Below are 14,386 nucleotides of genomic sequence, written 5' to 3'. Positions count from 1 at the left end.
ACTTCAGTAGTACTCCTTCCTTCCATGAAAGATGCCTGCCTGTTTCTGGCATCTGGTCCTGATGTGCCTTTGAGAAGCCTGAATAACCTCTGATTACCAGTAGTGACTCAGTGTTGCAAAAAAACTGAGCACAGAATCAAGGAACACTTCCTAGCTCTGATTTTTGTACATTACATAAGGACAATAATATCAGAGTATCAGAAAATGTGTCAAAAATGATTACATTCTGCCATGATAGGTGCTGTGCAGGATACAAAGAATTCTGCTGATTAGTAGAACAGTTAAGAGTAAACAAATTCTCCTTCTTGAAAGTTCAGTTCAGATTTTAAAAAATCATGCAGTTGCAATCCAACTGTGTTTATCTCCTAAAACTTTTGGCAAAGTACCTATAGGAGCAACGGCTATCAGTTGTATGAGCCATAGGCTCCTGGCCTCTGTCAGTTGTTACATTCAGTCTTTTCAGATTCCTAGATGCAACATTTACTATTCCCACCAATGTTCTTTAGCAAATTCTTACATTAGCAATAGATTCAGCAGCTATCTTTTCTTCCAGTTCAAGGGTGTCCTTCCTCCTGGCACCTTTTCTTCAGCCCTCCCTACAGACTCTCTGCTAGAACTCCCCCTGCATTATTAGAAACCAAATGGTTTCCTATGGTTTGTTTTCAATCTGAGCAGTCATCCAATCCTTTCCTAGCAGGGGCTGATGGACTACACTGCAAATGCTAGATTGTTTTGAAAATGTAATTTTGCTCTAAACACATAGCTGATCTTCGTGTTCTCAAAATGAAAGAGCCCACTTGTTAACAATGACAATGGATCTTCCGGAAAGCAGACCTTCCTTCCCACTTCCCTAAAACCTCTGCAAAACTATGATTTTTTCACAGCCTGGTAAATTCTCCTTTACTTAGAAGTCATGCAACCTACTTGTTGGTTTGCCTTTGGTGTTGTATGATCATGTTTTTCTCATGGATAGTCTCCAGCAATGCAGTGGCCAGTGATTTGAGATCTGAAATGGACTGTGGTGTGGCTGGCAGGCTACATCCTTGATCCTCCGACAACAATTCTTGGACTATAATGTTAAAAACACAAATGAGTTTTGGCTTCTCACGCACAGAGATGTGACACAAACATTTACTTAGCATTAAAGAACTATTCTCATTGCTTAAATGAATAAAGATTTTCCTTCAATTAACAAACAAAAACAAAGACCAGAAATATAATACCCAATTGGCATGAAGGTGATGGCTTTTTGAGCTGATTGTTATTCCACAGCAATTGCTAGAACAAGTAGAGACAGACACATTTTCTGCTAACTTAATTCTGCTTTCGGAAAAGTAATTTTTGTTCCACAGGAAACAAACTCATTTTTCTATGCCACTGAGGCACACAGATGGTAAAAGTGGGGTATTTCTCTCCCTTCTACATTAAAACACAAGCCCACAAGGAAGCTTTTATATTACTTTTTAGAATTATTACAACCTTCAGGTTATTTCAGATTGATGTGAAAATACAGCCACCCATGAACTCTTCCTCTGCAGCTTAGAGCCTGTTAACTTCTCAACCACATCAGCAAGTTCACTAATATCATTAACTTCTGTAACTAGAGTCTGGCCACTCCTCTTTATATATATGTATGCAAGTAAACAGAGAAGAGGACACAAGGAGTCAAAACCAGAAAACTGAGTTTCAGCCCACAATGACAAACACTCCTGATCTCGTGCATTTGTATATGTGAATGTACCTACACATGAAGAAAGAGAAAACAGGAGGGTGTAGGGGACACTGTCTGGCACAGAGAAGAATTTTCTCTAATATTCTGCTTTTTGCTTCTTTTCTAATCTTGAATTTTTGTTGAAGGGGAGAAAAAAGGGATTACTCTGTTTCCCTTCTCATGAAGAAACATGGGGCAAAAAGATTTCATGCAAAATATTTACACATAAAGCTTCCAAGAACAGGAGCAGAAAATACAGCTTAGCCCCTTTCCCCCATCCCAATCTATTTTTAACTGGAATATGCATTGGGACTGTCATTGTTAGCAGAGCTAAGAGATGAATAAAGAAGTGATTTGTCAGGGTCAAAGTTGCAGAGGGGCTTAGAGATAAGAAAAAACAAACTTGATCCAACTGACTGGGGAGAGAATGAATGACAAAGAGTAACAAAAGGAGAAGTGATACTAGGAGGGAAATTTTATATCATCAAGTCAACTGAGAAAAGGACAAAAAATTAGCACGTGATAATAAATGTGAAAGAGAAGAAAGATTTTGGTTTGGCTGGTGAGGAAAAGTAATAGAAATCAAGAGGCAAGATAGGAGGAACTCAGTAAGATATGCAACACCATGCTGCATCTATGTAATACCTTGCTTTGCAGAAAGGACTCCAGTCAGAGCACTGCTACTGGATCTACTCTGAGTCTTTGAATTTTTTCGTCTCTCTAGTGCATTCTAAGGAAACAATAAATATTATATTTTTAGAAAAACAATAGCCCCAAATCCTTTCATTAGGAGTAAAGCATCTGCTACTTTGGATTTTGGTCTCAGAATTTCTCTGCAGAGCCTGAAGCTACACCCATACTATTCTTTAGGGATGCGATCCTTCTGGAGTATTAGATTCTCTAGCCAAAACAGTCTTTGAAATGTTAAAAGACTCATTCTGTCTCATTACAATGACTTTATTGTATTCCCTCCCACTCCTCCTCCACCCCTCATGCATTTTTAAGGTTTGCCTATTTCTGAATAAACTGATGAGTGCAGTGAAGATGTTGCAATATCCTGTGGAGAATGTCAGCTGGGAATGAAATCAGACTTCCCCCAACATTTCTTTGGACAGGCTTCAAAAGGAAAACCCAAACAAACCCCTCTACCAAACAGTTTCTGGAAGCTCTTTCAGTAGCAAATACTGACTTTTAGGAGTCTGCAGCAGAATCATAATCCTGCTACAAAAGTCCAGCTGTTCCAAAACCTTTACAGTTCTGTGAAACCCAAGAGACCACTGTGATTCTCAATTTTCATATAAACTGCTAACTCACACTCTGAGAGACTCAAGTCATAAGAGTAAATAGACACTGAAATGAAGCTGGCAATACTTTAAGGATCTTTGCTCATGCATAAAAAGCACTGCTTCACAGTGGTCTAACTAGTTAAGAAGTTCTACTGACTAAGACAACCCTTCCATGCCCTGACAAGCAGCCATCCCCTCCAACACCCCAAAATCACATGGAGAAGAAAACACGCTGCTTGCCTTTAGGGAAGAGCAAGAATATTTTGCCCTCAGGGCTCATTCCTGAAGATTTAATGCAAAGCAGCATATATCTTATTCCAGAAAAGGAGGAATAATAAAGGCTTAGCAACCATTAAGATACATCAAGAAATAGTTCTATCATTACAGAGCAGGGAAACAGAACTACTTGTGACAGAAACACAGCTGTACTCATTCACCACATGTTGCATGACCCCCCTACTTTTCACTTACCAGTAGATTGGGAGGCTCCCCAGCAGGAGCCAAAGAACTTAGGAAAGGTGTTTTATTCACTTTTCAAGATATTCCTAAAGGTATCACTTGGTACTACATTGGCTGAGAAGCCTACACAGAAGATTATTTGGCATATCATATATATAGGTACTAATATTATCAGAATGTTAATGGTGCATTTTTCTTTGAAAACACTATTTTGTTCTTTAAATGCATATAAACATGAGAATGAACAATAACCTCTACGAGTAACAGAGCACAGTTCAGATGATACAATTAGTGGACTCTACCTTGTATTTAGTAATATTAGACTTAAGAAGGTTGATTTCCTCTTGAAGTTGCTTTAATCTCTCCTGAAGATACCTGAAAAAAACCATAATAATTTACACCATGTTACACTCAAGTGTTATTGTGTCGCTTTACTATTTGGCATCTCCTGTTTTTGAACCACGGACAGAATTCTCTTCCTTCTCTGGTTTTCTGAGGTATAAAATAACAATCTTATTACTCTTAACCCCGTAAAAGTTTAAGTAGGCAAACAAATAGCATCAGAAAAGTAGGCTGCCCTTGTGTTAGATTTGTCAAGCATGCTGCAAAACCATTTTATTTTCATCCTCAGATTCCTGGGGAGGGGAGCTGGAAGGATCTATTTATGTCTACAAGAAGTATTTAGTCAGGAAGCATTTACTTGTGTCCTCTGCACTTGAAGGTTTGTGAGATGGACACTTGAAGATTTGTATACATGCCAACACAAGACTCTATGCAGAGCTTTTCAACTGCAATATCAATCACTTACACAGCATGTCTCATTAGCAATCACAAAATAGGAAATTTAACAGTGTGGTTGAAAAGTGGTAAGCAAATAACTAAAACAGTACAGTTCCTCCTTATAAAGTTTATGCACTCGGACTAGGCAACTATTTCCATACAGAAAAACATCTTTTTTTCACGTATGAAGGGCGTATATAACACCCTTTTTCATGCACAGCAGCTGTATTAGGGTTTGTGCCAATTTAACTATTTTGGAGAAAAAAAGTCACAGCAATATCTTGAGTGGGAGTGGGGAGGGAGTTAAACTGATACAGAACTCTGCAAGCCATGCAAAATAGGAAGCAAACCTGGAGTTGCTGGGAGGAAGTAATACCTTTGGTATTACACTTTCCTACCTCAAGTCTAAGTCTTTGTAAATGGACAGTGTCTTACAAGCTCTATTTAACTTTAAGGCAATTGTTGACATTAAGGGAGGTACCTGTTGTGGCCAGTGACTGTTCTTTGCTATCCTAGCAGAGACCATAAAATATGTTCTTTTTCCAAGGAAGTGACAAAAATATTAAGGCGTACCTACATGGGGGATTTCACCACCACAGTGTTGGCAAATCACCCCATGTTGACAAGCTCTCCCTGTGGTGAGAAGTGTATCCAAAACTGTTAACTCAGGGTACTCAAAGTCCCTGCTTCTAATTCAAGATTAGCACATTACAGCTCACTGTGAGTTTCAGAAAACACTGATTTTTAATGTTCTTGCTTTTGATGTCATATAGTGATAGGAATGAAAAGGTCTGTACTTCTTTTGCTTCTGCTTGTTTATCTATGTTTGGGAATATCACTGACATCTCTGTAGCCAAATAAAGCACTAGTAAGTTCCCGCAGCATAACTTTTCAGTATTATTTGATGGTTAGCTACAGTAGAACAAAACACACCAAAGGAATTAACAAAATTTCTTAACTTTTATTCCTGGATGTATTTTCTTTAAATTTTTCTTGTGATCGACTTCCTGAAGCTCCAGCTGTAGCAATACATTACTTATTCTAGGGGAACAGTAAGGTCTGCCATGTACTCACCTGTTCTCCATACACAAAGCATCTATGTCAATGATACGGTTTTCATGCCCTCCTAAGACATGATTAAGTTCTTGGTTTAGTCTGTCAGCCTTATCTTGGTAAAAGGAGCGTTCTTCTTTCACATCCTCTAACTCATCCAGTGCAGACTGAAGATCATGTCTCAGAGTCTCGATCTGAGAAGAAGAGAGAACTGTATTACTGTTTTGAAGTTTAAACCAAAGACTACACAGTGCTTAAACTGAAAACAGCAGCAAGTACTTCACAACAGGATTGATTTTGGAAGGTCAAAACTGTTTCCAAAGCTCACAACTCTCATTCTGCAAAAGCCCACCGGCAATTCATAAAAGATGAGCAAGATTCAAAATATCCTTTAAGCTCCGGAGAAGAAATCAGAAGAAATCAGAATATGTTGTATCCAAAATATATTCATTAAGTACACTTACAATGTAATTATTGTCCTCATTGGTACCACTGACAATACAGTAAGAAAAGCTCTGATCATAGCTTTGCTGCAGCACTTCTGTAACTACTGACTTGAATATTCACATACCTGTATTTCCATCCTCCCTCCCACACACATATTCACCTTTTAGATTTTACTGACAAGGAAGAAAAGAAAAATCCCAATGGCTGCCATTTTGTTTTGATCACTCTTGCAACAATATTCTTTTTAAATTATTTTTACTCTATTTTGGTGCTATTTCATTAATCTGAAGTTAAATAACTTTAGCAGTTAGACTTGTTCACAAAATTTCTAGAAAATGACTAAAATATAAGAGCAAAAAGAAGCTTAATTCATATATTCTGCTACAAACACACTAAGCTGTTTTTAGCATATAACTTCTGGGACTCCAGAAATGAACTCAACTGAATTAGAAGTTGGCAAACTTGGAGACTAAAGAAAAAAAGAACGTCTGTAAGGGGGAGGTTGTACTAATTATGGGATTTTCAGCAACAAAGTTCCATAGAATAAGAAAAGCAATTGAGAAAAGTACACAGTAAGCCAGGATTGAACTGATAGGGTGAACTTCGCTATTAAGCAAAAGGGTAAAGGAGTCCAGTACGAAAAGATACCCAAGGACAAAGTGCCCCAGTCCTTCAAGGAGAGAAAACTGAATGTGGAAGAAGTCTGCAAAGAGATGAGAAGTCTTCATCGCCGCCTCAGACAACACTGATAAACCCGAAAAGGTAACAAAAGACAAAGTGAAAAGAGGCCAGGCAATGAAGGAGAGAGGAGAACTCAGGAACAGAGATATCAGAGAAAGAATCTTATCAGAAGAAGAGCAAATACAGTGAACAGTCTGTTGCACTTTGAAGAACAAGAAATACATATCTCCCCCTGAATCACCAAATGGCTCATTCAGGATGGAACTGACACTGGTAGGAATGAGTGTGGGAATGACAGAAAACACAACCCCCCAAAACCCTCCAGAAAGCTATGTATCAGCATCAGGGAAAGAGTCTAACAGGTTGGGTAGTACATGGTACATAATATTAATACGGCCTTGAGGGAGGAAAAAGAGGTCCGATGCGAGAAATTTTCAAACAAGGGGAAAGAGTGGTGAAGAGGCAGGAGGAAGAGGAGGGAAAATTCACACTTCTACAGGAAATTTGATTCAGAGAATATATTTAAGAGCTGCATCAGTCACTGTGTTATACTGTGTTGAATACCACACTTGTAACAGCTTTCACTAAGGAATCTCTTTCATTGACAATACTGACTTGTCACCAGGTGTTGCTATGCATTATAAAAAGAGGAGAATGAATAATGTAGAGGAGGAGGAATTTGTGAGGTGAGGCAACTCACTCTTATCATGTATGCATGTTCAAGTTAGTGCACAATAAGAACTATTTCAGTAAAAATCCCAGCACCCTTACCATTATTTGTGCTGTTAATCAGCTACTAGCCATCAAAACACAACAGAAGCAGCCATTTACTTGCTACCACACCTGCTCTGTAAACAACCACAGTATACACCCATGCAGTTATTACTTGTTCTCGAGCTTTCTCCAGCTGTTGAACAAGGTCTTCACGTTCATGTGCTGCAAAGTGGCGAGCCCCAACTTCTTCATCTCCAAGTCTTTGCTTTGCTATTGTCATTCGAAGGAGCTGCGATTACAAAGACAGACTCCATAAGCAAGAAAACACAGGCTGTAGCATTAGCACACATCTGCATTAGAAAGAGTAAAGCTGTCACAGATGTCATCTCTTCCAAGCCAGAAAGCTTATATTTAAACCAGAGGGAATTTTCTGAGTTGAAGGCTCAGAGCTGTTCTCAGTGAAAAATTCCAGTCAAACCCCCAAAGCATCAGCAGGAGCTGCGTTAGATCTTGCAATAATCGTCACCAGAGTATACAAACGATGAAAGCCCAAGGAAACACAGAAATGTGGTCAATGTTTTTAAAAGTGACAGGAACTAATTCTGGTCAGACTAAAACTAGAGACTTCTTAGAAACCATTTTCATACACAGGCCTTAAAATTGCTTGCAGCAGAAAATAAGCACTTACCTTTTCCTAGATAAGAAAAAAAAGGCACAAAGTGACTTGGTCAGCTTCACTTTTCCTACACCACTTAAAATCCCACTGCAATACCTCAATGCAGAAGTAGCATAAACAGCATAAAACAATTTTTTGATCACTCACAAAAATTAATTCACATTAAAAACAGAAAGATGCACCAGCAACATAGGACTTGGCCAAAATCTACAAACAGTTAATGAACTCATCAACTTTGTGCCTGTTGAAAACAGTCTGACTTAATTTGTCAGTCATATTCAATATCTGAGTCGAATAGCAACTATCATGAGGATTACCTTTCAAGAATTACAAAGGAGTAAAATAACAGCATGCAGCATTTACAGTTGTTCATACTGCGTACAAGTAGGCAAAAGTGTTGCCTCCCCATGGCCTAATTTGTAGGAGCTCCACAGAGACTAGAGAAACCCGCTGTGATAACCCTCCTGACTTTCCCCACATTTTCAACTGCACCAAGAAATTAGTGTGCATTATTATATTGTGGAGTTAGAAAAATCAATCTTCTGAAAGGGGAAGATTGTACATTAAAATCTATCTTTGGTATTTACGGGGTGCCAGTCACCAGGGCTGCAATGTGCCAATTAAAATCCTGCTGATGCAAGACAGACTACCAAAATGATCCTCCCCACTTATTTCAGTTCCAGTTCAGTGCAACTCAATGAAGCTAGTACAACTTGTTCTGATAAGCAGTTCACTTGTTAAGGCAAAGCAGTGGCCCCAAAAGTAACTATTTTTGGCAAACTACATAACCCTCTGCCCATAGGGAAAGTACAAAGTACTGCACAGTCAGTATAACTGAATGGGTCATAGAAGATATAATTCCTAAACACTTTATCAAAACAAACAACAAACTAGTAAGCCAGAACAGCAACTAGCAAATTCTGGAATGGTTTCATAGCTATGGGGTAATTTTTTTAAATGCGAAAAGGTTGACGAGGAAAAGGCATGGTAACATGATTAATTCATATTTCTAGAATCTCTCTCAGTGTTCAGTGAGAAGGGCAACAAGAAACAAAAGTAATAATAAAGACTCAGTCTTGTTCAGAAAAACTGGGAATGGGAGGGGCAAATCAGTCTTTACGGAGGCTGTCAGCGCCTGCAGCAGGGCAGAACTTCTCCGTAACACAGCACCAGGTTGGGAACTGCATCAGCACAGTGACTCACCCCGTGACCAACCCTCCTCCAGCCCGGGGGGGCTGAGGCATAAGATGCAATTATATCTGCAAGCAATTATTACTCGCAAGGTCAAACAGTCTGCCAATAAAAGGCAGGCTCTTTATTTACTAATAAGTTTGAGGGGAAACAACGTATGAAGTCTCAGGGAAAGAATGCTTCAGAAATCCAGATTCAGCCAGTAAAAGAAACATTACAAACATACATAAAATAAAGTAAACTGCCAATCCACAAAACGACAGAGTGCTTCTTCCAGACAGTTGGCCAATCAGGGAGTTGACAGGGCAGAACAGGCCAAGTCCTTTAATTCTGTATTGCGAGTGTCTCAGGGGGCAGCACCACCTGCTATAAAATTCTTCCCTTAAAACGCTGTGACCCAAAGAGACACTAAGTGTTATGCCAGAGGGTTAAGGGTTTATTTCATATTTTAGTGCTTTATGATAAATTTTATACACCTGCCCTCTGACTGCTGTATTTTTATTTCTGTCATTCCGGATTCACTGAGGGAAGAGCCACTCGACGTCACGTGGCAGCGGCAGAAGAGGTTAACACCACTCCGCATGGCTCTGCGAGCGGCATTCACAGCAGCGTAGATGTACATTAGCTGCACTTTACCACAGAGAGCTCCCATTTGTCAAGAACCAGCATACCGGTAGCAAAAACAATCAGTGCAGTGAGCCACTAGTCTAAATTATTTAAATAATGCAGCCTTTTTTTTTTTAATCAATGACAATAATTTGGCTAAAATAATTATGTCATAAAGTAGTATCTCCGTAGGAGCACCACAATGCCCCAGACAGGCTTCCCTGTGACAGCTGTGGTGCCAGCTGGGAGACCAAAGACAATGCCCGTACCAAAGCGTTTCAGTGCCTGATTACCAACAAAACATGCAGAAGGAAAAGGAAAACAAGCTCAAACAGTACGCTGTTCATGGAAGACAGCAACCATCACCTTTAGCCACAGTCACTGACAGCAATTACCTCCACCATGTTGCTTACAAAATCTTAAAACGTGGACCAGAACTATGTAAATTTGTTACATAAAGTCCCAGTTCTGCCAAAACACATGCACCACATTTAACTTTTTGCACTGTCACTGCATAAATGATTGTCTGCCTTACAATAATGAACTGTCAGTAATACCGCAGCTATTGTTTTCCAAGCATCAAGTATCTTCCTCTCACTTAGCACTGCCCTCGACAGCTCACAAAATCATTTCTTTGTGTGGGTAGCAATTCAAGTGGAGGCAACTGAGTCATGTAGTCTTCTAGAAGCCTCCAGCTTCTCTCATGCTTTCCATTTTCTCCCCTTTAAGAGAAAGAATGAGATTTCATAACTACCCTTCTCTAAGTTTCAGTAACTGTTCTCTAAGCATTACTGGCTGAATGTTCGGAAGGAAAAGGATTTCCAAATACATATCTCATAAACATTGAATGGTTTTCATGTGTCAGAGTTGATAAGAGATTGTGATCAATCATAAAAATAAATAGTCTTAGAAATCTGTTGCTGAAATGCTGCAGTGTAACTGTTGCAGCACTTCTGAAGCTGCAGCAACAAATCCTTCTGGAGACTGCCTGAAGATGTTTTATTATTTGTGCCATGAGAATTCTAGCTGAATTAAAGGAAAAAAATAGTCCAGTTAAACCAAATACAAGTAGTTTGCTCTTGCCTAACTGATTACATATTTAACATGATTTCAACAGCAAGTAACTGGTCATCACTTTAATGCCTTCTTGCTAATACAAGTGACTGGATCCTCATAGCAGCAGACATCAAAGCAAGTAAAAACAAGTCAAGCCATCAAAACATTTATCAATAGAGATAATGTATGACATTTAAAAAGAGTTTTTTCTTTTTCAGTCCTACAAAGCCCTTGCCATTCAGTGACAAAGCCTGCATGAGTCACCCCTGCTCAGACACAGGCAGAATTGTTCATCCATAAGCAGCTTCACTTGCTGCAAAAGCAGCTGTTTGTTCATCTCTTGCCAGAAGTAAGGTTGACGTAGACCAGCTGGGCAGGATGCCCTCCCTCACTTTGGAAAAAACAGAGAGAAGAATGCAGGGAAAAAATGTAAGAACAAGCAAATTATTATAGTTCTTTGTTTTTGTATATACCATGCATTATCTGGACTTCAGTGCCTGAAGTAACCCAGCTGCCAGTACAGGAGAACTGATGAGCAGAACAGAATGGCTTTGGGAACAAGCCCAGAATTTTATCACCAAAACTGGAAGGAAGCAAAATCTGACACAGGAGGAAAGCGTTAAATCCCTCAGAGAGATGGCAAAGCTTTTTTAGGCACTTCAAAAAACAGCAACCTGACTCTAAAATAAGCTCTATTTCTCATGTACTAGGGAAGTGAAGAATGTGTTCCAAAAATGAAAAGCCTAGTCTAAATTAATCCCTGTCTGATGCAATTCCTTCCTCCCCGCTTTTTTTTTTATTAAATGATGCACTATTTTACACCTTTTGGAGAGGGGCATGGTGGGTGGAATGACTCTTTGTGTATTGTTCCATTCCTCATGGGGGTCATTAATTTAAACTCATGCCCAGAATATAGATTTCACAAAGACGGCCAGCTAATATCAAGTTAATCTGCAAAGACAGACCCAAGCAAAACCAACTCAGAGCATAAAGAAGTAGGCTCCATGTTACTAAGATCATATTGTTATAAGGAATTAGAATAGGTACATAACCTTGATATTCAAATTCAGTTATCTCCTGAAACAAGACTGCAGTACAAAAATAGTGCCCCACCCTTCAAATCTACAATACAAAACATGCAAAGGAGATCTTGAACCTCCAAATAAAGTCCCAAGTGCGGGTAAAAAGCTTATTTATAAGCTCCTTCTCAGTGGCTTAGGGACACCCATATTTAAATGTGCAACACACCTACCCACAGGTACACAAACAGACAGAATATAACACCTGCAGTACTGGGACCCCGTGGCCTCTTGTCTCAAGAGGTTTGCAGGGATGTAGCATTTGATCAGTATACAATGGATCACACAATTGTAATCTCTACAGCTGCAATCAGACTTCAAATTAAAGGTACGGTAAACCCTCTAAGGCTGTGTGTCAGTATGATATAATACCCATGAAGTAGCTCATTATAATTGTATAAGGCTTTATAATTGTACTACCTTTGTGTTTGTTTGGACTAACAAACCCCTGTTAGCTGTCCAGAACTGGTTTGGGAAAGGCTGTACGGCATAACATAGTGCCGAGTGGCTGAAAAAGCACTATCTGCCCAAGGTACTTACTCTCTCATGGTTTCTCTTGGTACTGTAGAACTGGCAGGCACTGTCCTCAAAACTGTAGTATAGTTCAAACAATAACACGCAAATAAAAAGAAACACTGAAGGAGTTGCTCTTTAAAGACTTGAGCAAGTTGCACTGAATGTCATGGATACTAAAAGTTCAGGTCTTATCTGACTGTCTCCCCAATTCCCCACACACACCCTCAAAAAAGACACCTGTGACAAACGATGAATAAAAGTATATTATTACAACATATGTGTGTAAAGAAAGAAAACCCAAACCACCAAAACAAACAACCCTCCCACCTGAATAATTAAAAGCCAAACTACTTTTATTCATATTTTTAAAACCTGTAACTTTTAAAACTTCAGCTGAGGGAAAGAAAGTTGTCATTCATTGTTTGTTTTGTCTTTTACTTCTTTGCTATCTACCCCAACTGGTCTCAAAGCCAGCCTCTCACTAGTTTGATCTCTGAATGTATTTCTGCATACAGCTCCAGCTATGAACATTACACAGATTTGGCTTGAGTTTAAATATTTCAATTAACAGAGACAACAGGAGTTAGATTAATACCAAATGGCAGATTTTGAGCAATGTTCCATATAGCTTGCTAAATTTAGCAATAAAATAAATTGGTTATGTAAAGGTAATAGGATGAGGGCTTAATACAGAGCTAAATATATATATATTTGTGACCACCTGCCCCATATTTTTGAGGGGAAATATTATGCCTCCCCTGATTTTATCACCTACTAAAATTCTGCAATTTCATTACAGTGAAAAATATCACATGATGAAGATGAAATGCTTCCATACTCACTTACAAGAGGAAATACCACTGATTAAATATATTTAAAATAAAAAAAAAGAAAGCCTGAGACCATTAAAGCAAAGCTGGGAGCAAAATAAATAGCTAAGGACAACAGGGAAAAGCAGCATACACAAATACATAATAAGCTGCACTTACTAGTATCCTGTACAGGCTTCTTTTGTTCTACTGTTTTGAGCATTTATTTTAACTCAAATATTCTAGAAGTTCTGTAATCCATTGTTTTGATTTATTTCTTTGTTTTTCTGAGAAGTAAATGCAAAACTCCGGCTCAGTTTACACGTTCCATGCCACTTACTAAGAAAAAAAAAGTTTATAATACCTTATTGTCCCCTTGTACTTCTCCCAGTCTCTGTTGAAGCTCTCTAATCTCTTCGCCAAGGTGTTTGTTTCGATCTTGAGCCTCATTCAGTAGCTGAGCAAGATTTGCCTAGAAGAGTAGCAGACATCAGACAAAAGTTTGTGTTTATGGAGTGCATGGGGTGATTGAAAAGAAATCCTGGATTTACTCATTATCTGCCAACAATCTTTAGTTTTATTGGTTTTGGTCCAGACTACATGCTTCATCAGAAATAAAACAAAAGCCATCAGGATTCCTGCATCTAAATTAGTGGGAAATACGCACAGCATGTGTGCATACAAAGTCCCAGAACAGCACACAAAACTCAAACAAAATGAGGTGAGAACATCCACACTAGTTCTGATATCTTGGGTGGGGGGATGAGCAAAGCACAAAGTATTTTGACAATATTTAGACAAAGTTCTAAACTCACCTAGGATTAGACAAAAGGCTTAGCTGAGGAATAATTACAATAGTGTTCAGAGTAGATTCCTATCCAGCAAGAAGGATGCCAGCCCAAATCCCTGCCCCTATATGGAGCTGTACCATGAATGTCTAGTGGCACAGAACTTCAAACATGTCCTGACTTGTGTTGTTAGCCAGTACACAGATTTCTAGAAAAAGTCAGTGCTATAGAAGGACCGTTTGTTCCTTTGAAACCTAAAGATGAATTCACTTGGGGAAAAAAACAAACAAAAAAGCCCTCAAAATATTCCAGGTCAAAAGTTATCATTCACATTACCCCATTAAGTCAACAGGGTGAGCAGTCTGGTCTCTAATTTTAATAAAATTTCAGCAACTTGATCACTAACCAAAGAAAAATGTAATCTCTTCCTTTCTTATCCATGGTACCTGAAAAATGATCAAATACTACGGAAAAGCATATTACATTTTTCCCCTAAATACATCTTACAAATACACAGACAATTGACTCAGTGCA

At 38.8% G+C, this 14,386-nt stretch overlaps 1 protein-coding gene across 3 annotated transcripts in view; it reads right to left on the bottom strand.

Annotated features, from left to right (window-relative positions):
• CCDC149 (coiled-coil domain containing 149) overlaps positions 1 to 14,386 on the bottom strand; it is a 56,412-nt gene that overhangs the window by 21,532 nt on the left and 20,494 nt on the right. For all 3 annotated transcript variants that reach the window (XR_010884454.1, XM_067298173.1, XM_067298174.1), the window contains exons 4-9: positions 13,429 to 13,536; positions 7,304 to 7,420; positions 5,311 to 5,483; positions 3,759 to 3,831; positions 2,357 to 2,441; positions 925 to 1,069 (exon numbers count right to left, since the gene is read on the bottom strand). Coding sequence is in view for 2 of the 3 variants with exons in the window: in XM_067298173.1 (XP_067154274.1) it covers positions 925 to 1,069; positions 2,357 to 2,441; positions 3,759 to 3,831; positions 5,311 to 5,483; positions 7,304 to 7,420; positions 13,429 to 13,536 (701 nt within the window). In the remaining variant the exon portion in view is untranslated. The remainder of the gene's footprint in view (positions 1 to 924; positions 1,070 to 2,356; positions 2,442 to 3,758; positions 3,832 to 5,310; positions 5,484 to 7,303; positions 7,421 to 13,428; positions 13,537 to 14,386) is intronic.

The sequence above is a fragment of the Apteryx mantelli genome, chromosome 5 (genome assembly GCF_036417845.1).
Source record: "Apteryx mantelli isolate bAptMan1 chromosome 5, bAptMan1.hap1, whole genome shotgun sequence".
In the NCBI taxonomy this organism is placed as follows: Eukaryota; Metazoa; Chordata; class Aves; order Apterygiformes; family Apterygidae; genus Apteryx; species Apteryx mantelli.
This window is presented reverse-complemented; position numbering and strand designations above follow the sequence as displayed.